This window comes from Gopherus evgoodei, unplaced genomic scaffold (assembly GCF_007399415.2).
Source record: "Gopherus evgoodei ecotype Sinaloan lineage unplaced genomic scaffold, rGopEvg1_v1.p scaffold_34_arrow_ctg1, whole genome shotgun sequence".
NCBI classification, from domain to species: domain Eukaryota; kingdom Metazoa; phylum Chordata; order Testudines; family Testudinidae; genus Gopherus; species Gopherus evgoodei.
In genome coordinates this window covers 4416401-4440747 of record NW_022060016.1, presented here as the reverse complement: position 1 = coordinate 4440747, position 24347 = coordinate 4416401, and the positions used below count along the sequence as shown (strand labels likewise).

At 65.4% G+C, this 24347-nt stretch overlaps 1 protein-coding gene across 3 annotated transcripts in view; it reads right to left on the bottom strand.

Moving 5' to 3' along the window:
• Positions 1-4792: 4792 nt before the first annotated feature.
• RTN2 (reticulon 2) overlaps positions 4793-24347 on the bottom strand; it is a 29351-nt gene continuing 9796 nt past the window's right edge. Inside the window, exons 3-10 of one of the 3 annotated variants that reach the window (XM_030544689.1) lie at positions 23468-23956; positions 21174-21428; positions 12581-12788; positions 10189-10327; positions 7366-7435; positions 7159-7205; positions 6396-6454; positions 4793-5476 (exon numbers count right to left, since the gene is read on the bottom strand). In XM_030544689.1, the coding sequence (XP_030400549.1) occupies positions 5434-5476; positions 6396-6454; positions 7159-7205; positions 7366-7435; positions 10189-10327; positions 12581-12788; positions 21174-21428; positions 23468-23956 (1310 nt within the window). In that variant the 3' untranslated portion in view covers positions 4793-5433. Of the gene's footprint in view, positions 5477-6395; positions 6455-7158; positions 7206-7365; positions 7436-10188; positions 10328-12580; positions 12789-18083; positions 18158-21173; positions 21429-23467; positions 23980-24347 lie in introns of those variants that run through there. The other 2 variants (XM_030544690.1, XM_030544691.1) reach the window with 2 other exon arrangements.

Here is a 24347-nt window from a genome sequence, read left to right as displayed (position 1 = left end):
CACCCCGCAGCCGCTCGGAGGTCACAGAGGGTGGTCGAGACAGGCTGCGATTGGGCCCGGCCCAGACACAGGACTGGCCCCGATGGGCACACAGCCCCGGCTGGGATGGGTGTGGGTGGTGGCAGCGGAGGAGTCAGCTGACACTAGTCACTGCAGCCCAGGCCTTGCCAGCAGAAGTCCAAGAGTTCCTGCGGGAGCAGCACTGGGCATGAGGGAAGAAAATGGACAAGGGCATCTCGTGGCAGGTAACCTGGAGCAGAAATGAGATGCCCTGCAGAGGGCATCTTCCCCCATGGGCTAATCCTGCAGCAGGGTGTGTGACGGGCGTGCACCCCACTCCAGCCATGAGAGGGTTAACAAAGGCCTGAGATGAGGTCAGTTCGTTCCCCGGCCAGTCCTGGGTGTGGGAAGGCCCAGATTCATGGAGATGGGAGCCGAGCTGGGCAGGGCTGGGCCGCACTAGCCAGCCAGGAAGCTGCAAGCAGAAGGGGGCTGCAGCGGGAGGGGGCTGCATTCTCTGCCTGGGATGAGGGAGGCGGGAGTCCAGGGGGAGCCCAAGCCCTGAGAGGCCGCCCTGGAGCAAGGAGTCAGCCACAGGCTGGGACGGGCAAGGGAGCCCCAGGGAGCAGAGCAGCTCCCACGACCAGGCAAGATGAGATGGAGAGGCTAGTAGGAGGCAGTCCAGGGAAATAGCAAAAGGCTGGGGCCTGAGCAGACCTGGGCTGCTCGTTGTAGGGTCCCTGGGCTGGAACCCGGGGTAGCAGGTGGGCCCGGGCTCCCCTGCTGGCCACGGGGATAGTGGTCCAAAGCCCGAAGAGGGGCTGAGCAATGTCTGGAGACGGCCTTTGGCAGGGGTCCTGAACTCCATTATCCTAAAGGGATGGGCTAAGTGGTGCACTGGCCTGAGGGCCGCATGCCTGGGAGAAAGGCTGTTGCAGAATGAGCAGTGAGGGGTTCCCTGGTGCGGTGCGAGCTACGTTCCCGACTGAGCTGTGCTAGCAGTGAGCGGGAGTCAGCAGCCTGCCAAGCTCTGACAAGCTGGAGTAGGGTGCAGGCACGTGGGGTGGGGGGATTGCTCCCAGGGGGCAGCTGGCTGAGCAGGGGGAGCCATCGCTGTTCCCTTTGGTTGGTCTTTTTGAGGATGTCGGTGCCAGGCCAAGCCCTGCAGTCATCTCCCTGGGAGCAAGTTGCTCTGGGGTGGATCTGGCATTGCTGGGTGCCAGATCAGCACCATGGAGAGACAAAACCAGCACCAGGTAAAGCCTCTGACATCCCTCCCCCATGCTCCAGCCCCGTGGCTTGCACCTGTCAGACAGAACCCCCATAAGCAGGGGGCTGGGGGAAGGTGCTTGAGGGGCTGCCCCATCCTGCTGCAAAAGAGCCACCCGCAGGGACCAGGCTACACTTTCAATCCCAGATACAAACCAGCCGCTGCTCCAGACCAGCGTCCTGGGCTGCCGGGAAGCCTGTGGCACAGGGAGACAGGAAGCCGCTGGCCCAAGGACACCCAGGGAAGTGGTGTCAGTCCTCAGATTAGAACCCAGGAGACTTGGGAGCCGTCACCTTTCTCATGGGCCAGGCAGTGCAGGGGCTCAGGCTCTGGCCAGGGAGTGGTGTCTAGTGCAGGGGTCAGCAGCCTTCCAGAAGTGCTGTGCTGAGTCTTCATTTATTCACTTTGATTTAAGGTTTTAGATTCATAGATTCATAGATTCTAGGGTCAGAAGGGACCAATGTGATCATCTAGTCCGACCCCCTGCAGAAAGTGTGCCAGTCATACATTTTAACGTTTTTTAGGTCTCTAAGTCTATATATTATATAACTAAACTAGTGTTGTATTGTAAAATAAACAAGGTTTTCAAAATGTTTGAGAAGCGTCATTTAAAATTAAATTAAAATGTTGATCCTACGCCGCCGGTCTGCTCAGCCTGCTGCTGGTCTGGGATTCTGTTCTGCTAGGCCAGCAGCGGGCTGAGTGGGGCCTGTGGCTGGGACCCCAGATGGGAAGGGTCCAGCAGCCAGAACCCCAGACCGGCAGCGGGCTGAGCGGGGCCGGCAGTGAGAACCCCAGACCGGCAGCGGGCTGAGTGGGGCCTGCGGGACCCCAGCTGGCAAGGGGCCGGCAGCCAGAACCCCAGACCGGCAGCGGGCTGAGCGGGGCTGGCGGCACGGACCTCAGACTGGCAGCGGGCTGAGTGGGGCCTGCGGGACCCCAGCTGGCAAGGGTCCGGCAGCCAGAACCCCAGACCGGCAGTGGGCTGAGTGGGGCCGGTGGCTGGGACCCCAGACCAGCAGTGGGCTGAGTGGGGCCGGCAGCCAGAACCCCAGACCGGCAGTGGGCTGAGTGGGGCCGGTGGCTGGGACCCCAGACCAGCAGTGGGCTGAGTGGGGCCGGCGGCATGGACCTCAGACTGGCAGCGGGCTGAGTGGGGCCTGCGGGACCCCAGCTGGCAAGGGTCCGGCAGCCAGAACCCCAGACCGGCAGTGGGCTGAGTGGGGCTGGTGGCTGGGATCCCAGACCGGTAGTGGGCTGAGCGGGGCCAGCGGCATGGACCCCAGACCGGCAGCGGGCTGAGTGGGGCCTGCAGGACCCCAGCTGGCAAGGGTCCAGGAGCCAGAACCCCAGACCGGCAGTGGTCTGAGTGGGGCATGCGGGACCCCAGCTGGCAGGGGTCCGGCAGCCAGAACCCCAGACAGGCACAGGCTGTGCGGGGCCGGTGGCTGGGACCCCAGACTGGCAGTGGGCTGAGCACTCAGGGGTTCCATCCACCAGCTCCTGCCAGCCGGGATCCCGGCTGCCAGACCCGCTCAGCCCACTGCCGGTCTGGGGTCCTGGCCCTGCCCACATACAGTGGGTACCTACCTTCTCCCTGGTTCTGGCCCATTCTCCTCCTCTTTCTCTCTACACTGAGCTGAGGGTGGGGGTGCGCTGAGCACAGGGCTGGGGGTGAAGGAGCAGGTTGGGGTGAAGGGTCTGGCCAGGAGCTAGAATGAGGGAGGGGGCTCAGGGTTGGGGTAGGAGGTTTGGGTGTGGAGTGCTTACTTGGGCAGCTCCCATTTGGTGCAGGTGGGAATATGGGGGGGGGGGTGCAGGAGCTCCTGTTTGGTGCTCAGGGTGGGGATGTGGGGGGTGCATGAGATGTAGGGGGGTGGGTATATGGGGGGGTGCAAGAGTCAGGGAAGAGGGCTGGGGGCATGTGAGGGGGCTGCAGGTGTCAGGGCATGGGCTGTGGGGGGCCTGGGTATGTGTGGGGGGTGCCAGAGTCAGGGCTGGGGTTGGGGGGGGGGGTAGTAAAGGAAACAAGCAGAGGGCTGAGTGTGTGTGAGGGGAGTACAGGGCAGGGGTCTGGGGGGTGTGCAGGGCTCAGGGCAGAGGGCTGGGTGTGTGTGAGGGGGTCAGGGCTCATGACAGGGACCTGGGGTGTGTGTGTGCAGGGCTCAGGCAGAGGGCTGGGGGTGTGGGCTGGGGTTGGGTGCTCACAAAAGGGGGCTGGAGGGGATATGCCCCTATTCCACCCCCCCTTCCCCAAGGCCTTGCCCCTGTTTCTTCTCTGCCTCCACAGCTGATTCCACTCCTCTCCCACCCATCAGCTGATCCACCAGCAGGGAGGGAGGGACAGAGGCAGACGAGGGGCAGGAACCCAGCACACTGCGGGAAGAGGCAGGGGAGCTGTTAAGACCAAGCTTCTGCCCCCTGCCCCCGCGGGGAGGGGGGGGGGCGGAGAAGAGCGGGCCGGGCCGGGCAGGATTTTTAATGGCACGCTGCTGCCTGCTGGGACTCCGGCAAGCAGCAGCGTGCCATTAAAAATCGGCTCACATGCCGTCTTTGGCACGCGTGCCATAGGTTGCTGACCCCTGGTCTAGTGGTTAGAGCTCAGCTCACCACAGACAGCAGCGTCACATGGTCACTGTGAAAGGCTGCCAGAGACCTGGGCTCTCTGCACCCGCTGGTCCTGGCCTTGGCTCTGTGTGAAGTTGGGGGGCAGCAAAGGAAGCCACTTGGCTCCTGTCAGTGGGGTGGGGGGACGGGGGGGGAGCTCCTAGACACCACATTCCCAGCTCAGGGTGCCAGATGCCATGGGGTTGGTGATGCCAAGTGCAGGGGGCACTAGAGGTACAAACCATGCTGTAGCCCGAGCCATGACGCGGCCCTGCTGGTCCCCACCCCGTCTCCTACCAGTTCCCTGCTCCCCTCGCTCTGCCCTGCCGCCCCCCCCCACTGGATCCCTGCTCCCCTCGCTCTGCCCTGCTGGCCCCCCCCGCCAGATCCTCGCTCTGTCCCGCCGGATCCCACCTCCCCTCCCGCTGGATCCCCACTCCCCTCGCGCTGGCCCCTACCACCGGTTCTCAGCTCCCCTCCTGCTGGATCCCCGCTCCCCTCGCGCTGGCCCCTACCACCGGTTTCCGCTCCCCTCGCTCTGCCCTGCTGGCCCCTTGCCCTGGCCAGGGGGGCAGTGTCTCATTTCCTGCTGCTGGTGCCAGGGGAACCCAGCTCTGTGCCGGGTTAAGGAATCACATCTAGGGGGGCACCACAGTGGGGGATGGGCTCCACACAGCTCCTGCAGCGGTGCCCAAGCTGAGCACCCCCCTGCCCTGCCACACCCGCTCAGGGGCTGGCTGGGCAGCGATTACGGGGCATGTGGGAGGGGAGGAGCCCGGTGTTGGCCCTTGCTGTGACCCCCTCCACCTATTCTCCCAGCCTCAGGAGCTCCCCCTGCTGGTGTCTGGGTCATTCCCGCCCCCTGCACCCAGCCGTGGCCGCAGTGAAGGACCCTGCCTGGCTGCTTTTTCCACCAGTGCTTTTATTAAAGTGTAAATCTGAGTGGAGCTTTGCGGGCACCTGGACGGCACCTGCCCCACAGTGCCAGGGGGTGGCCCCAGACCAAGTCCAAGAAGGGGGCTCCAGAGTAAAAACAGCAGGGGGGCTTGGACACAACAGGCTGCCAGCCCCTGGCCTCCCAGCCAATCACAGACCCTGAATTCACTTGGGTCTGAGCCCCCTGGGAAACCAGACCCCTCCAGCCCTGAGGAGCCAGGGGCCTGCCCCTTCCCCACCCCACAGGGCCAGGCCCTGCCGGGCTCACACTGGGACTGCGGCTTGGAGGCAGGAAGCAGGCAGGGCCCAGCAGGAGGGTGGCATGCAGGGGCCTCTTGTTATGGCAGGGTGGTGGCCAAATCACGGGGGCCCTTCTCAGTCACCCCCAACCCCCGGAGCCCTGAATGTGCAGGGAGCTGCCTCCTGCCCCAGCCCCACAACACGCAGGGCCAGGGGAGCAGCGCAGAGGCTGAGCTGTAGGCGGGTTCCTGACCAGGAGAGGGGCCCCGGCCCCTTTCCCTGGGGTGGAGGGGTGTCACCAGCGGGGGTGGTTCTGGGGTGAGGGGGGCAGGTGGGGGGGGCAGGGGCATTGTTGCTGTGAATCGGGCCAGGGCAGTCGCTCATTCTGGCTTCGCTTTGGCACTTGGGAGCTTGGCCTGAATCCTAAAGGAGAGAAAGAGAAACATCACCACGGTGGTTTAATCCCCCCTGGCCCGAGCTGGAGCCCCTTCCCCTCCTCCTCGGCACCCACGTGTGGCAGGGCGGACACAGGGCCGGTTACCCATGCTCCAGCCCCATCTCCCCAGGTCTGACCCCCTGGCACTCAGCCCCCAGGACCAGCCCCTAGAGGGGAGCACGCTCACACCCCGCAGGTCGCCTGGGCTGGGCTGGGCTTGACGGGCAAAGGAGTCACTGGAGGACCTTGAACCCAGCACCCCTGCAGGGAAATACTGTGGGGATGCCGTGCTGCAGGAACTCACCGACCTGCCTTCAGGGCTGAGCCCAGTACCCCAGAACCATGGTAAGGGCGCTGTGCTGCAGCCATGGGGCGGGGAGCTCGGCAGGGGGCGCTGTGCTGCAGCCGTGGGGCGGGGAGCTCGGCAGGGGGCGCTGTGCTGCAGCCGTGGGGCAGGGAGCTCGGCAGGGGGTGCCACACTACAGGGACTGGAGGGTCGGCGGGGGGCACTGTGCCAATGGGAGGGGGGCGGGGTGCTTAGCAGGGGGAACTGTGCTGAAGGGCGGGGGGCAGGAGGCTCAGTGGGGGTGGGTCTGCTGATGGGAGGGGGGCTGGGGGCTCAGCGGGGGGTGCCGCACAGATGGGAGGGGGGTGTGAAGCTTGGGGGGGCACCGCACTGACAAGAAGGGGGCTGGGGGCTTGGCAGGGGGCGCCGCACTGACGGAAGGGGGTCAAGGGTCTTAACAAGGGGGTGCCACACTGCAGGACGTGTCATCTCTGGGCTGCATTGTGGGATCACTACAGACGCCTGGGAGGTGATGAGCTGTGGCCCGTGTGGCTCCTGGCAGAGCCAGGATCTTGTCCCCTCCCCCCATGGCAGACACGAGGGGGGCGGGGGGCCCTTACTTGGCTCTGAGGTTACTCAGCTGGTTCCTCACCAACCCCACGTACTGGTCGATCTGTGCCTGGAACAGATGAAGTGAGAGGTAAACGGGGAGGGGAGTTTGGGCAGCTGCCCCCACCAGAGACCACTGTGCAGGTACAGGGCCCCTGGAGAGCCGGAATCGCTGCCTGGGGTCCTCCCCCCACCCCCCGCTGCCTCTGGGGATCCCTGAACAAAAGTGAGAGCTCCAGGGAATGTTGGGGTTGGTCCTGCTTTGAGCAGGGGGGTGGACTAGAACCTCCTGGGGTCTCTTTGAACCCTAATCTTCTCTGATTCCATGAATGGGACATGGGGCCTTTCCCCTCTAGGGGGCACCAGCTCCCACCCAGCCCTAGGATGGGAACTGGCTGGTCCAGGGGGCAGGGAATGGGACATGGGGCCTTTCCCCTCTAGGGGGCACTGGATCCCAGCCAGCCCCAGGGCGGGGGACTCCCTTGCTCAATGGGGCAGGGAATGGGACATGGGGCCTTTCCCCTCTAGGGGGCACCAGCTCCCACCCGGCCCCAGGATGGGGACTGGCTGGTCCAGGGGGCAGGGAATGGGACATGGGGCCTGTCCCCTCTAGGGAGTGCATCTTTCTCTCTCTCCTGCCCTGGGCCGGGTGTAGAGCCAGACAGCTCCTGGGGGTGCAGGGCCGCCAGCAGCAGCCCGTGAGCTTGGGGGCGCTGGCCCCGCTAGCCCATCCCGATGGTGCACGTGGCCCTGAGCCACCCCCCGGCCACTCACCTGGTGCTGCCGGTAGAGCAGGGGGAAAGTAAATGCACTTATCACACCTGGGGGCAGAAAGGGGCAGGTCAGACACACACACCCCGCTGCTCCCAGCACCCCCTGCTGGGGGAGGCCCCCACAGCCAGCACTACCCCCCTGCTGCCTACACGCTGGTCCAGCCCCACACCCCGCTCCCCTACCACGCTTCACCCCCTCCTGCCTTACCCAGGATGAGCAGCGTCAGCCCGTTGAACACGGCGCCCACGTAAGTGAGGATGTAGAACAGGAAGGCGAACTGCAAGCAGGAGAGAGCGTGGTCAGAGCGAGGCGGGCCTCCCTTCCCCCCCACCCACCCAGGGGCTGCAGCCGGCCCCAGCCCCCTACGTGGGGGGAGGAAGCCCGGCTGGTTCTGCTCAGCAGAGACTCACACAGGTCCCTGCTTCCAGCCTCCGGGGAAGCTGGCAGGTGCATGGCAGGGCCGAGGAGTGGGAGCAGTTCCCTGCCAGCCCTGTGGGTTCATGGCCATTGCTTTTGACCTGACGCCTGAGACCCACAGAGACCAGTCATGGGGCCAGCCTGCTGTGACCCACTCTGTCCTCGGCGCATCCTTCAAGCTGGTAGTCCCACCCTGCTCCCTGTGCCCGCTCCCTGCCAGGGATGCTAGGAACAGGAATCCAACAGGAATCATCCAGAACAGCAGGTCGAAAAGGGACCCTGGCGCCTCTAGTCAGCACCGTTAAAACTCCAGTCAGTGGTGCTGCAGGGCTAAGGCAGGCTAGTCCCTACCCATCCTGGCACCGCGCTGCACCCCAGAATCAGCCAGGAGGTTTGGCTCCTAGGCGGGGGTGTCCTGGGGCTCCGTGCACGGCCCCCGCACCCAAGCACCAGCTCTGCACTCCCACTGGCTGAGAACCACGGACAATGGGAGCTGGGAGGAGGTGGTACCTGCGGGCGAGAGCAGCGCCCGGAGTCTCCTCCCCCCCCCCCTCCAGCCTAGAAGCCGACCTGCTGGCCGGTTCTGGGGCACAGCGCGGAGAGAGGACAGGCCTGAGCCTCTCTGTGCCGCTGACCAAGAGCTGCCCAAGGTAAGCCCGCACCCCAAACCTGGAGCGACCCCCTGCCCCAGCCCTGAGCCCACCCCCAAACCCAGAGCCCCCTCCTGCACCCCAAACCCCTCATCCCCAGCCCCACCCCAGCGCCCGCACCCCCAGCTGAGAGCCCTCATCCCCCTGACCCTCAACCCCCTGCCTGAACCTGCAGCCTTCTCCCACAATTCAAATCGCTCAGCCCCAAACCCCAGACACACCCACACCCCAAAACCCCTCATCCCCAGCGCCACCCCAGAACCCGCACCCCCAGCTGAGAGCCCTCATCCCCCTGAACCCCCACCTCCTGCCTCAACCCGCAGCCCCCTCCTGCACCCCAAACCCCTCATCCCCAGCCCCAGCCCAGAGCCCTCCCCCCGCAAACCCCAACCCCTTGCCTCAACCTGCAGCCCCCTCCCGCACTCCAAATCCCTCAGCCCCACCCCTAGACACCCCCACCAACCCCTCATCCCCGGCCCCATCCCACAGCCTGCACCCACAGCCCAGAGCCCTCCCCCATCTCCCAGCCCCACCCCTAGACACTCCCCCCAACCCCTCATCCCCGGCCCCACCCCACAGCCTGCACTCCCAGCTGGAGCCCTCACCCATCTCCCAGCCCAACCCCCTGCCTCAACACGCAGCCCCCTCCCACACTCCAAATCCCTCAGCCCCACCCCTAGACACCCCCCAACCCCTCCTCCCCAGCCCCATCCCAGAGCCTGCACCCCCAGCTGCAGCCCTCATCCCCTCCCAACCCCAATTCCCAGCCCCAGCCTGGAGCCCCCTCCTATACACCCCAGACCCCTCCTTCCTGGCCCCACCTCAAAGCCCCCTGCCCCAGCCCAGTGAAAGTGAGAGCAAGCGATGGAGAGGGCAGGGGGTGTGGCCTCTGAGAAAGGGCGGGGCCTTGAGGCAGGGGGCGGGGCAAAGGTGTTCGATTTTTGTGAGATTAGAAAGTTGGGAACTCTAAACCCGACTCTTGAGTCCCAGGGTCCAGGTGATGCAGGCGCAGGAGGGTTGCTGCCCGCCAGCAGGGGCAGGGGAGGGCTGCGCGCAGACCGGCCAGCGCTGGGATGGGAAACACAGCTCAGCCTGCTGCAGGGAACCAGCAGGGTCAAAGCCTGGGGAGGAGTGAGGAATGACCGGCCTCAGCTGGCTCAGCGCTGAGCCTGAGTGCCGGGGCAGGAGCAGCCCCAGAAGCCTCGGCTCAGGCAGGGGCGTGGGGAGGGCAGCTGGAGGCCTGATCTCTGCGGGCAAAGCCGTGGGGTCCAGTTCTGGTGCCTCAGGGCCAGCTGTGAGTGTGTGGTCCTCTGGGGCTCGGGCGGTGCCGGCGTCTTCCTAGTGCCCTGGCCTGCGCCCGCCCTGCACCAGCCCCAGCCCCAGCCACGTGGCCTGGCCATCACCTGGCCGCCTCCCCACCAGCCCCACCCACCTGGCGTGGCCATCACCTGGCCGCCTCCCCACCAGCCCCACCTACCAGGCGTGCCTGTCACCTGTCTGCCATCCTACTGGCCACACGGCCTGGGCATTGCTGGGCCATGTCCCCAGCCTCAGGCTCTGGCTCCCCCTGCACCCCCATAACTCTGCAGAGTGGGCATCCCCCTCCAGCAGGCCTGGGGGGCCCTTCACTCGCTCCCCACAACCCCCTGCTAATCACTGCCCCCACCCCCATGGAAAGGAGTCCTCACGTTGCTGACTATCCCCCCAGTTCCTGCTCCTTCCTGCCAGACCCAGGGATAAGTACCATCCCTGTTCCGCCATGGCTCCCTAACAGCCAAGGGGAGCATGTAACGGGGGGCAAGAATCCTCCCCTGCTGTCCCCTTGTTCGCATGGGGGGGTAAACAGAGGTCAACACTTCTCCCACCCCCACTCCAGGATGCTCACAGGGGGCCCAAGGGCCCCTACACCAGCAGGGACAGGGAGCTGGGGTGACCATTCGGGGGAGGGAGAGGTAGCACCCACCTTGATCGAGTCCACCAGATCCTCCACCAGGAAGAGGCGGCGCAGGGTGTGGGCGGCCGCCAGGACGTCCTGGCTGAGCCGCGTGGCAAGGCGCTCCAGCTGCTCCTGGGACAGCGGCAAATCTGTGTCCAGCTGAGTCCTGAGCACATGGGGAGAGGGGGGTTAGCGTGTGTCAGGGACCCCAGCCCAGCATCCACACAACACCCCACAGCATCCCCTGGGAGAGGCCAGGCATGGTGTAGCCGGGAGCTCCACACACAGCCAGCGTCCCGTCATGCTTCCCACAGCGCCCCCTGCAGGGAGAGGCTGGGACTGGCGTAGCCAGGAGCTGCTCCCACCCCACTCCCCACAGCGCCCCCTGCAGGGAGAGGCTGGGACTGGCATAGCCGGGAGCTGCTCCCGCCCCGCTCCCCACAGAGCCCCTTGCAGGGAGAGGCTGGGACTGGCATAGCCGGGAGCTGCTCCCGCCCCGCTCCCCACAGCGCCCTCTGCAGGGAGAGGCTGGGACTGGCATAGCCGGGATCTGCTCCCACCCCGCTCCCTACAGCGCCCCCTGCAGGGAGAGCTGGAACTGGCATAGCCGGGAGCTGCTCCCGCCCCGCTTCCCACAGCGCCCCCTGCAGGGAAAGGCTGGGACTGGCATAGCCGGGAGCTGCTCCCGCCCCGCTCCCCACAGCGCCCCCTGCAGGGAGAGCTGGGACTGGCATAGCCGGGAGCTGCTCCCACCCCACTCCCCACAGCGCCCCCTGCAGGGAGAGGCTGGGACTGGCATAGCCGGGAGCTGCTCCCGCCCCGCTCCCCACAGCGCCCCCTGCAGGGAGAGGCTGGGACTGGCATAGCTGGGAGCTGCTCCCGCCCCGCTTCCCACAGCGCCCCCTGCAGGGAAAGGCTGGGACTGGCATAGCCGGGAGCTGCTCCCGCCCCGCTTCCCATAGCGCCCCCTGCAGGGAAAGGCTGGGACTGGCATAGCCGGGAGCTGCTCTCGCCCCGCTCCCCACAGCACCCCCTGCAGGGAGAGGCTGGGACTGGCATAGCTGGGGGCTCCCCAGGCAGCCAGCACCCTGCCCTGGTCCCCACAGCGCCCCCTTCTGGCATAGTCGGGTGGCTGCTGAGGGAGGAATTCACTGGAAGGGGGAGGGGGTACTCATTGAAGTGGGAGTCTGGGAGGGGTTAGACCCACTAGAGAGGGGAGGCTCTGAGAGTTAATCTCTGGCTGGGAGGATGGGAGGTTGTGGGGGGCAGGGTTGCCCAGAGGATTCAGGAGGCCTGGGGCAAAGCAATTTCGGGGGCCCCTTTCATAAAGAAAAGTTGCAATACTATAGGATACTATATTCTCATGGGGGGCCGGGGCAAATTGCCCCACGCCGGCCCCCCGGGCAGCCCTGGTGGGAGGGATCATTCACTTGAAGGGGAGAGGATCAGGGGGTTGGCCAGTGGTGCGCTGGGGGACCATGGGGACTCTCTGGAAGGAGGATGTCAGGATGGGGGTACTCACTGAAAGGGGGAAGGGCGTGTGGTTGGATCACACTCCTTGGCAGAGGGTGTGGGGGGGGTCACACTCCCTGGCAGGGCCCCAGCAGAGGGGGGTCGCATTCCCTGACAGAACTCTGGGCAGGGGTCGCATTCCCTGGCAGAGGGTCTGGGGGGGGACACTCTCCCTGGCAGAGGGTCTGGGGGGGGACACTCTCCCTGGCAGAGGGCTTGAGGGGGTCACACTCCCTGGTGGGGATCCCCAGGAGGTCACAGTCCCTGGCGAGGAACTGGTGGAGGGGGGTCGCACTCCTTGGCGGGGGCCCTGGGAGGGTCACGCTCCCTGGCAAGGCACCGGAGGGGGAGTCGCACTCCCTGGCAAGGCACCGGGGGGGGGTCACACTCCCTGGCAAGGCACTGGGGGTGGGGGTCGCACTCCCTGGCATGGCACCGGGGGGGGGTCGTACTCCCTGGCAAGGCACCGGGGGGGGGTCGCACTCCCTGGCAAGGCACTGGGGGGGGGTCACACTCCCTGGCATGGCACCGGGGGGGGTGTCGCACTCCCTGGCAAGCCACCGGGGGGGTTGCACTCCGTGGCATGGCACTGGGGGGGGTCACACTCCTTGGCGGGGCCCTGGGGGTGGGGGGTCGCACTCCCTGGCAAGGCACCAGGGGGGTGTTGCCCTCCTTGGCGGTGGCCCTGGGAGGGTCACGCTCCCTGGCAAGGCACCGGGGGGGTCGCACTCCCTGGCATGGCACCGGGGGGGGTCGCACTCCCTGGCATGGCACCGGGGGGGTCGCACTCCCTGGCATGGCACTGGGGGTGTTGCACTCCCTGGCATGGCACCGGGGGGGGGTCGCACTCCCTGGCATGGCACCGGGGGGGTCGCACTCCTTGGCGGGGCCCTGGGCTCACACTCACTGGAAGGGGTTGGCGCCGTCGGAGCGGCGCAGGGCCTGCAGCCCCTTGCGGCCCAGCCGCAGGGTGATGGTGATGCCCAGCACGGCCAGGGCGCCGTAGGAGCCCACGCTGACGATGCTGAAGTGCAGCAGGCTCAGCAGAGTCACCATGACGCCGGTGAAGACGAGCGCCGAGGTGCGGGTGTCCCGCCAGTACACCAGGTCCGCCACTGCGGGGGAGAGCGGTAGCGGGGCGTGACGGGGGGGCCTGGAGCCAGATGTGTCCACAGTCTGGGGCTTCCCCTGTCCCCGTCCCTCAGGACCCATCCTCCCATCTGCCCCCCCGGGGACTCGCAGCTCCATCCCTGAGCACCCCCTCTCTCCACCAGACCCCTCAGAACCCCCTCCACCTGGGGACCCCCAGCTCCATCCCTGAGCACCCCCTCTCTCCACCAGACCCCTCAGGAACCCCCTCCACCTGGGGACCCCCAGCTCCATCCCTGAGCACCCCCTCTCTCCACCAGACCCCTCAGGAACCCCCTCCACCTGGGGACCCCCAGCTCCATCCCTGAGCACCCCCTCTCTCCACCAGACCCCTCAGGAACTCCCCTCCACCTGGGGACCCCCAGCTCCATCCCTGAGCACCCCCTCTCTCCACCAGACCCCTCAGGAACCCCCTCCACCTGGGGACCCCCAGCTCCATCCCTGAGCACCCCCCCTCCCCACCAGACCCCTCAGAACCACCTCCACCTGGGGACCCCCAGCTCCATCCGAGGACCCCTCTCCCCACCAGACCCCTCAGGTACCCCCTCCACCTGGGGATCCCCAGCTCCATCCCTGAGCACCCCCTCTCTCCACCAGACCCCTCAGGAACTCCCTCCACCTGGGGACCCCCAGCTCCATCCCTGAGCACCCCCTCTCTCCACCAGACCCCTCAGGAACCCCCTCCACCTGGGGACCCCCAGCTCCAACCCTGAGCACCCCCCTCCCCACCAGACCCCTCAGAACCACCTCCACCTGGGGACCCCCAGCTCCATCCGAGGACCCCTCTCCCCACCAGACCCCTAAGGAACCCCCTCCACCTGGGGATCCCCAGCTCCATCCCTGAGCACCCCCTCTCTCCACCAGACCCCTCAGGAACTCCCTCCACCTGGGGACCCCCAGCTCCATCCCTGAGCACCCCCTCTCTCCACCAGACCCCTCAGGAACCCCCTCCACCTGGGGACCCCCAGCTCCATCCCTGAGCACCCCCCCTCCCCACCAGACCCCTCAGAACCACCTCCACCTGGGGACCCCCAGCTCCATCCGAGGACCCCTCTCCCCACCAGACCCCTCAGGTACCCCCTCCACCTGGGGATCCCCAGCTCCATCCCTGAGCACCCCCTCTCTCCACCAGACCCCTCAGGAACTCCCTCCACCTGGGGACCCCCAGCTCCATCCCTGAGCACCCCCTCTCTCCACCAGACCCCTCAGGAACCCCCTCCACCTGGGGACCCCCAGCTCCATCCCTGAGCACCCCCCCTCCCCACCAGACCCCTCAGAACCACCTCCACCTGGGGACCCCCAGCTCCATCCGAGGACCCCTCTCCCCACCAGACCCCTAAGGAACCCCCTCCACCTGGGGATCCCCAGCTCCATCCCTGAGCACCCCCTCTCTCCACCAGACCCCTCAGGAACTCCCTCCATCTGGGGACCCCCAGCTCCATCCCTGAGCACCCTCTTCCTCCGTCTGGCCTCTCAGGGAATCCCCTACCCACCTGGGGACGGCCCACTCAGTCTCTCAGGACCTCCTCCCCCCACCTGGCCCCTCAGGGAACCTTCCCACCCTGACCTGGGGACACTCGGATCAGTCCCCCATCTCCCAGGCTTGACCCCCCTTCCCCAAGCTTGGGTCCCTGGCTGCATCTCCTGCTGGGCCAGAACAATGATCAGCCCAATGCAGCGAGTGCCCAGCTCCCAGGCACAGATCCTCCAGCCCGTGCCCCCATCAGTCCCCCACCCCCTGGGTATTGCAGCGCCTGGCCAGGGCACGAGCTGCCAGCAGGGCCCAGCCAGCCAGACTCAGGCCTGGATGGTTGCTGGGGTTCTCCCCAGCAGCGCCAGGCCAGGAGGGACACTCAGCTACACCTGGTCTGTGGGGCACGGTGCCAGCAGCAGGTGCTGGGGGGAGGATGGGACCCCGGGACCATCCCCCCCAGCAGGCGCCTGACCTGCAGCAGCAGGGCCGAGTCGGGGAGGCTGTGTCTGGGTCGCTGGCGGTGCCTGGGGGGTGTCCTGGGACCAGCCTCTGCAGTGGGCCTGAGGCCTCGGGAGTTTCACTGGGCACAGCCACAGGGATCTGGGGATGGGTCGAGGCCCCCATAGGGTCCTAGGCTCTGCTATGGGGCCCAGAGTGGGCCCAGCCCTGGGAGAGGCACTCTGAGGGAGGGCTGCGGGCACAGACTGGAGGGGAGGAGGTGACAGACCCTGGCAGCTGCTGCTTAGCCCAGATCCAATGCCCACCCCTGAAGGGGGTCCCCAGGGCCTGTGGGCACCCTGGGGCCATGCCAGCCCTGACTGGGTCGTTCCAGGCCTCCCCACAGGCTGGGCTATAGGATACACTTGGGGAAAAGGAATAAGGGGGCAGGGGGAGTCAAGGCGCCATCTGCTCTGGGATCCCGTCCCACAAGGGGTCTGAAACTGGGCCAGGTATCCCACACCAGCTCTGAAACCAGGACCCACCAGGGCCAGATATGGGAGACTCCCTTAGACTATAGAACTTTGGTGTATTTTTAGCACTTAGTTAGTTATCGAGATACAAAACAAAGAATCAAAATCACAGTTCACCTGTGTAGGGGCCGTCTCTCACTAGGATGGTCCGAGGCCTTGTTCATAGGCCAAGGACTTTGGCTAAGCAGCAGGGGCAACCATAAGCTTAGGGTCACATCCTCACATCCCAAACCAGATTTAAGGGTTCGCAGGCCAGTCATACATTTTAACCTTTCTCAAAGGTCTCTTTCTATAAGTCTATAATATAGAACTAAACTATTGTTGTATGTAAAGTAAAAAAGGTTTTTAAAATGTTTAAGAAGCTTCATTTAAAATTAAATTAAAATGCAGAGCCTCCCCCCGCTGGACCAGTGGCCAGGACCCGGGCAGCGTGAGTGCCACTGCAAATCAGCTCGGGTGCCACCTTCAGCACGGGTGCCATAGTTTGCCTACCCGTGGGTTAAGGTATAGCTGAGAATATTACTATATAAACGGGTCAAACAGGAAGTGGAAGGGAAATTGGAATCATATTTGCTAAATGGGGTGGATGGGAACAGGGACACAGGCAAGGCTCTGCAGCGTCGGAGCCTGGCAGGGGGACGCAGGGTAAATGCTCTGCGGCGTCGGAGCCGGGCAGGGGGATGCGGGGTAAACGCTCTGCGGCGTCGGAGCTGGGAAGGGGGATGTGGGATAAATGCTCTGCGGCATCGGAGCCGGGCAGGGTGACGCGGGGTAAATGCTCTGCGGCATCAAAGCCAGCAAGGGGGACGCGGGGTAAAGGCTCTGCGGCGTCAGAGCTGAGCAGGAGGACGTGGGGTAAAGGCTCTGCGGTGTCGGAGCCAGGTAGGGGGATGCGGGGTAAAGGCTCTGCGGCGTCGGAGCCGGGCAGGGGGATGCAGGGTAAAGGCTCTGCAGCGTCGGAGCCGGGCAGGGGGACGCGGGGTAAAGGCTCTGCAGCATCGGAGCCGGGCAGGGGGACATGGGGTAAAGGCTCTGCGGCGTCGGAGCCGGGCAGGGGGACCCGGGGTAAAGGCTCTGCGGCGTCGGAGCCGGGCAGGGGGACCTGGGGTAAAGGCTCTGCGGCGTCGGAGCTGGCAAGGGGGACGCGTGGTAAATGCTCTGCAGCGTTGGAGCTGGGCAGGCGGATGCGGGGTGAAGGCTCTGCGGCGTCGGAGCCGGCAAGGGGGACGCGGGGTAAAGGTTCTATGCATATAAAGAGAAGTTCAACTGGTGTGAAGGGCTTCGGAATGTGCTTTCTTGGAAACTAACCCCAATAAACATCCCATTGTCTGTGCTTCGCACTTCTGGTCTTTTGCTGCCTGCTGTCTGCGTGAGGAGGACCAGAGAAGAGGGCGAAAGGAAAGCCCTCTAACCCACACCTGCTCTGAAACCGGGACCCACTGGGGCCAGATACGGGAAACTGTCCCCGCCCCCCCACCAACTGAGCCAGTGCCCCTGCAGTGCCCACATCTCAGTGCCTCCTGCAGACCCAGTTCCCTCTGCAGTGCCCACGTCAGAGAACCTCAGCAGTGCCCACACGTCAGCACCCCTTGCAGGGCCAGTGACCTCGGAAGTGCCCACATCTCAGAACCACTGCAGTGCCCACATCTCAGTGCCTCCTGCAGAGCCAGTTCCCTTGCAGTGCCCACATCACAGAACCTCGTGCACAGACAGTGCCCACATCTCAGCACCCCTTGCAGTGCCAGTACCCCTGCAGTGCCCACACCTCAGTTCCCCTGCAATGCCTATGTCTCAGCACCCCTGCAGTGCCCTCATCTCAGTGCCCCCTGCAGTGCCAGAGCCCCCTGCAGTGCCTGCATCTCAGCACCCCTTGCAGTGCCAGTACCCCTGCAGTGCCCACACCTCAGTTCCCCTGCAATGCCTTTGTCTCAGCACCCCTGCAGTGCCCTCATCTCAGTGCCCCCTGCAGTGCCCGCATCTCAGCACTCCACAGTGCCAAACCCCAGAAGGGCCATCTCAGCGCCCCTGCACAGCTAGTGCCCAACACTCCCCCCCACTGATTCCTCATGCTCAGCCGCACCCCACGCAATGTCCAAGGCATGAGAGTGCCCCAGCCACTGGCCCTGCTTGTGCCGTGGTAACGCCTCTCTCCCTGAAAGGCTGCGCGTGGCAGCATCCACCCCTCTGGGCACGCCACATACTATCCCCCATCAGTGCCCACACCCCTCCCGCGCCGCATCACTGCCCACTCCATGCATGTTCCCAGTACCCTTGTTCCTCCTCCTCCTCCCCTGGCAGATGCCACTCTCTGTAACACGAGATGCCCAGGAGCTGGGGACACCCTGTTCCTCACCCCCATCCGGCTAAGTGCCACCCCCAGCCCTGCCCCTTTAAATGGTACTGGGGGGCCTTGCCTCCCAGGGGGTTCCGGGGGTCACCCCTTTGTGGGCTGCTGGTGGCTAAGTTTAGCTGCCGGCCTGCAGCTGTCGGGATGGTGCCGCTCCCCCTCCCCCACCTGGTAACTGACAGGCCCAAGTGCCAGGCTGGGGACACGTTGCTCACAGACATGGACTGGGGGGGGGCGGTCACAGCTCTGAGGATTGGGCCCCCCCCAGCAATCACTGTGACCCCCAGCTCTGATCCCAGCCCCCCCAGAGCCTCCGTCCGCCCCGCTCTCACAGCCCAGCCCTGGCCGCAATGTCCCCCCAGCCCCCAGGAATGACCCAGCCCCAATCCCTGTCTGAGCGCAGCCCCCCAATGCCTCCGACCATCCTCAGCCCTGTGATGCCCCCCACCCCCAATGGGGCGTCTCTAACCTGCGCTGCCCATCGCGAGCCCTTTGCCTGCAGCGCGATGCGAGGGTCCTGTCACCTCGGCACACCGTCTCTGGGTGGGGGCTGGGGGCTGTGCAAGGGGGGAAGCCTGGGGGCTATTTATAGCCAACGAATGCCAGCTGCTGTCTCCCATCACCCATCCCCCTTCCTGTCCTGCAGGGGTGCTCAGCCGCACCAGGGATGGGAGGGATGGTGCTGATGGGCAATGGTGGGGGGCAGGTAATAGCCGGAGCAGGGAGGACGATCCAATGCCTAAAGCACAGGACTAGGAGCCAGGACTCCTGGGTTCTGCCCCTGCCTCTGGGAGGGGAGTGGGGTGCAGTGGTCAGTGCAGGGGGGCTTGGAGCCAGGATTCCTGGGTTCCATTCCCAGCTTTGGCCCAGACACTGTGACTCTGGTCAACATTTTCAGAAGTGGCCACTGACTCTAGCTGCCTGAATTTTTGGTACTGAACTTCACACACACACACACACACACACACACCCTAAAATGGGGAGCTGAGCCCTGCACCCTACCTCCCAGCACCGCTCCCCACTCGTTCTCCCTGACCACAGTAACCGAGCAAGTCAGGGTCACTCTCCCCATTGCACAGAGGGGAAACTGAGGCACTGAGTGAGGAAGGGACTCGCTCAAGGTGAACAGCAATTTGGGGCACGTCTGAGGATAGGACCCAGGAGTCCTGGCTCCGTCCCAGCCCCCCACTCCTGACAGGAGACCTTGTTCCCTGTAGTATGGAGTCCCTGGTTTGACCCCACAGGCAGCCTGCAGCTGTGTGTGTGTCTCAGCCCCGACCCCCAGTGCCACCCATGGAACCTGCCAACCAGGCCCCAAGGCCCTGAGCCAGGGTACCCAGAGCCGCAGTGATTGGCAGGGCTCAGGGACCCTGTCAATGGGCAATCCCCAGCCTCTGCCGCCAGGGCCATGGGCCATCAGGACAGGCCAGTGGGGAAGAAGCAATGGGAGCCTTGCTCAGCTTCCCCCCACCCACCATCCCTCAGGTTGTTGGATCCCTCCAGGCAAAGCCAGGGAGATGCACTGTGGGGGTGGGGGCTCACTAGGCGTGCTCCCCCCCCAAGTCAGTGCTGACCCCAATGTCCCAGTGTGGCTCTAGGGGCGCTGTGCTGCCGGGAGCGGGACAGTGTTTGCTGACCTCAGTGTGGCTCTAGGGGGCTTCCAGGCTGTTATACAAGAGAAGCCCCCAGCCCTGGTGGTTATTACAGACCAGTGGTGTCTCATTCAGGGGTCAGTGTGAACCCCAGAATAATGGGCTGACTCCAGCTGTGATGGATTCTGCTAATTAGAACCCCCTTCCCCTGCGGGATCACTCGGATACACCCTGTTCTTTAGTGCTGCACGGCTGTGTAGCACCCCCTGCACACCACCCCAGAGGTGGCTGCATTACAGCACTGGGTGAGGGATCCCTGTATAGCTAGCCCTCATGCCCCACCCCAGAGGTGGCTGCATTACAGCACTAGAAGGCTCCCTCTATAACCCGCCCCCATGCCCCACCCCAGAGGTGGCTGCATTACAGCACTGGGTGGGGGATCCCCATATAACCACTTCTCATGCCCCACCCCAGAGGTGTTTGCATTACAGCACTGGGTGAGGGATATCTGTATAACCAGCCCCCACAGCCCACCCCAGAGGTGGCTGCATTACAGCACTGGGGAAGGATCCCTGTAAAACCAGCTCCTGAGCCTCAGCCCAGCCTGACCCTGCAGGAGGCTGGAGCGTCCCAGTTCCAGCTGTGGCATTCTCCGGGAGGCATGGGCCAGCCACAGTCCCTCCTCCACTGCTCTGGGATGCGCTGCTGTCAGCACTGAGGCTATGTTTACCTGCTGACTCAACTGTCCTGGGATCCTGCTCGGGCACCAGCCCAGAAGCTGGGAGGAGCTCTTGGGGCTGGAGGCTGAGGCAGCCCTGCCAGCACCCAGCTGGGGACTCCAGGCACTAAGAGCTTCCCCAGGGCAGTACCCAACCCAGAACACCAATGCAGCGAGCTTCCCCAGGGCAGTGCCCCACCTGGGGCTCCAGTGCTGTGAGCTTCCCCAGAGCAGTGCCCTGCTTGGGGCTCCAGTGCTGTGATCTTCCCCAGAGCAGTGCCCCGCTTGGGGCTCCAGTGTGGTGAGCTTCCCCAGAGCAGTTCCCTGTCTGGGACTCCAGTGCTGTGAGCTTCCCCAGGGCAGTGCCCCACTTGGGACTCCAGTGCTGTGAGCTTCCCCAGAGCAGTGCCCCGCCTGGGGCTCCAGTGCTGTGAGCCTCCCCAGAGCAGTGCCCTGCTTGGGGCTCCAGTGCTGTGATCTTCCCCAGAGCAGTGCCCCGCTTGGGGCTCCAGTGTAGTGAGCTTCCCCAGAGCAGTTCCCTGTCTGGGACTCCAGTGCTGTGAGCTTCCACAGAGTAGTGCCCTGCCTGGGACTCCAGTGCTGTGAGCTTCCCCAGAGCAGTGCCCCACTGGGACTCCGGTGCTGTGAGCTTCCCCAGGGCAGTGCCCCACTTGGGACTCCAGTGATGTGAGCTTCCCCAGAGCAGTGCCCTGCCTGGGGCTCCAGTGCTGTGAGCTTCCCCAGAGCAGTGGCCCGCCTGGCAGGGCCGGCTCCAGGACCCAGCGCGCCAAGCGTGTGCTTGGGGCAGCATGCCACAGGGGGCACTCTGCCGGTTGCTGAGAGGGCGGCAGGCGGCTCTGGTGGACCTCCCGCAGGCGTCCCTGCAGAGGGTCCGTTGGTCCCGCGGCTCCAGTGAAGCATCCGCAGGCACGCCTGATGGAGGTCCACCGGAGCCGCGGGACCAGCGGACCCTCCACAGGGACGCCTGCGGGAGGTCCACCGGAGCCGCGGGACCGGCGAGCGGCACAGCGCCCCCTGCAGTGTGCCGCTGTGCTTGGGGCGGCGAAATGCCTAGAGCCAGCCCAGCCGCCTGGGGCTCCAGTGCTGTGAGCTTCCCCAGGGCAGTAACCTGCCTGGGACTCCAGCGCTGTGAGCTTCCCCAGGGCAGTGCCCAGCCACAGCCCTGTTATTCACCTGTCCCTTGCCCCCCACCTCACTCCCACCTTCTGTGTCTTCATTGGCTGCTCACCTATGATGTATACTCCCAGAGTGTTCCCAGATTGGTCCAGCCCATCCAGCTGCTGTTCTGTGATTGGTTCCGTATCTGCCTGCTCCCCCTCCAGCTGTGGCTCCAGCTCCTCCTCCCTTGGGCTGGGGGGAGCTGAGGTCTGCGGTGGGTGCTGGCTGCCCTCGGCGTAAGCGAGCCCAGGGGTGCCCCCTGCCGGACACGGCATTAGGGCCTTGGGTCGCGGGCAGTCCCCTGGCAGCATTTCCGGAGCATCCTCTGCCACAGAGGGGAGTGGAGGGGTCATCACCGAGATCATTGACAGCCCGACACCCCACGAGCCCAGCTGCAGTCCCCCTCCATCCCCCCAGCCACCTCCCTTCCCTTCCCCCCAACAGAGCCCCTCCTCCATCCCCCAGCTGCCTCCCTTCCCTTCCCCCCAACAGAGCCCCTCCTCCATCCCCCAGCTACCTCCCTTCCCTTCCCCCCAACAGAGCCCCTCCTCCATCCCCCCAACCATCTCCCTTCCCTTCCCCCCAACAGAGCCCCTCCTCCATCCCCCCAGCCACCTCCCTTCCCTTCCCCCCCAACAGAGCCCCTCCTCCATCCCCCAGCCACCTCCCTTCCCTTCCCCCAACAGAGCCCTCCTCCATCCCCCCAACCACCTCCCTTCCCTTCCCCCCAACAGAGCCCCTCCTCCATCCCCCAGCCACCTCCCTTCCCTTCCCCCAACAGAGCCCTCCTCCATCCCCCCAACCACCTCCCTTCCCTTCCCCCCAAGAGAGCCCTCCTCCATACCCCCAACCACCTCCCTTCCCTTCCCCCCCAACAGAGCCCTCCTCTGTCCCCCCAAACACCTCTCTTCCCTTCCCCACAACCGAGCCCTCCTCCATCCCCCCAGCCACCTCCCTTCCCTTCCCCCCAACAGAGCCCTCCTCTATCCCCCCAACCACCTCCCTTCCCTTCCCCAAGAGAGCCCTCCTCCATCCCCCCAGCCACCTCCCTTCCCTTCCCCCAACAGAGCCCTCCTCCATCCCCCCAGCCACCTCCCTTCCCTTCCCCCCAACAGAGCCCCCTGCCATCCCCCCAGCCACCTCCCTTCCCTTCCCCACAACAGAGCCCCCTGCCATCCCCCCAACCACCTCCCTTCCCTTCCCCCCAACAGAGCCCTCCTCCATCCCCCCAACCACCTCCCTTCCCTTACCCCTAACAGAGCCCTCTTCCATCCCCCCAACCACCTCCCTTCCCTTCCCCACAGAGCCCTCCTCTCTCCCCCCAACCACCTCCCTTCCCTTCCCCAACAGAGCCCCTCCTCCATCCCCCAGCCACTTCCCTTCCCCCCAACAGAGCCCCCTGCCATCCCCCCAACCACCTCCCTTCCCTTCCCCCCAACAGAGCCCTCCTCCATCCCCCCAGCCACCACCCTTCCCTTCCCCCCAACAGAGCCCTCCTCCATCCCCCCAGCCACCTCCCTTCCCTTCCCCCCAACAGAGCCCCCTGCCATCCCCCCAACCACCTCCCTTCCCTTCCCCCCAACAGAGCCCTTCTTCCATCCCCCCAGCCACCTCCCTTCCCTTCCCCAACAGAGCCCTCCTCTATCCCCCCAACCACCTCCCTTCCCTTCCCCCCAACAGAGCCTTCCTCCATCCCCCCAGCCACCTCCCTTCCCTTCCCCAACAGAGCCCTCCTCTATCCCCCCAACCACCTCCCTTCCCTTCCCCCCAACAGAGCCCTCCTCCATCCCCCCAGCCACCTCCCTTCCCTTCCCCAACAGAGCCCTCCTCTATCCCCCCAACCACCTCCCTTCCCTTCCCCAACAGAGCCCTCCTCTATCCCCCCAACCACCTCCCTTCCCTTCCCCAACAGAGCCCTCCTCCATCCCCCCAGCCACCTCCCTTCCCTTCCCCCAACAGAGCCCTCCTCCATCCCCCCAGCCACCTCCCTTCCCTTCCCCCCAACAGAGCCCCTCCTCCATCCCCCCAGCCACCTCCCTTCCCTTCCCCAACAGAGCCCTCCTCCATCCCCCCAGCCACCTCCCTTCCCTTCCCCAACAGAGCCCTCCTCTATCCCCCCAACCACCTCCCTTCCCTTCCCCAACAGAGCCCTCCTCTATCCCCCCAACCACCTCCCTTCCCTTCCCCAACAGAGCCCTCCTCCATCCCCCCAGCCACCTCCCTTCCCTTCCCCCAACAGAGCCCTCCTCCATCCCCCCAGCCACCTCCCTTCCCTTCCCCCCAACAGAGCCCTCCTCCATTCCCCCAGCCACCTCCCTTCCCTTCTCTTTCCCCCCAACAGAGCCCCTCTCTCATGGTTCCCACCTGAGTGTGTGGTGAGGGCTCCCGGCTGCTCTGCTGCCCCAAAAGGGGGGAGGCCATGCCAGCCCCCGCCTGGCATGATTTGTGGTTCCTCCCACCCCAGGGAGCTGGGCTCATCCGCGTAGCTCAGCGGGGCATCCCAGGCCGAGAAGGGTTCCAGCCCCTGGCACTGCCCGGCCGGCAACCCCTGCTCGCCCTCGGGCGACTGGCACAGGCTGGGGATGTTCTCCAGGCTGTCATCCAGCATGGGCACCAAGGTCTCGCAGGTCTCAGGGCGGGGCAGAGGGCCCCTCACCCGGCGGGCCAGGGAGTCCCGCCGCCCCCGGGGGCCGGGCTCGCTGGGAGGGATGGCGTCAGGGCCACCCGCGAAGGTGATGTAGGAGAAGGTCAGCTCCCTCGGGGTCCCCCAGTCCTGGGACGTCTCCTCCTCCTCATCCTCGGAGAACTCGCGCGCCGTCTGCAGCTCCGGGAAATCCGACTCATCATTACCGCCTGCCGAGGAGGCGCAGGGGTTACTGGGGCAGAGAGGCCAGGCAAGGAGGGAAAACAAACCTCAGACCCCAGCGAGGGACCGGACTGTGGGGGATCCAACCCCCTAAACCTCACCAGGGGCCAGGCTGTGAGGGGATCTGCCCCTCCAGCCCCCTGATGGGGACCAGAGTGTGAGAAGATCTTCCCCCGTCAACCCCTTGTTGGGGTCCAGACTGTGGGGAATCCAAACTCCCAACCCTTGCCAGGGACCAAGCTTTGAAGGGATCTGCCCCCCCTTCAATTCCCCAATGGGGACCAGACTGTGGAGGATCCAAGTCCCCAAACCATACCAGCGACCGGGCTGTGAGGGGCTCTGCCCCCCTGTGATGCAGTGGTGGGGGGTCTTGTTTTT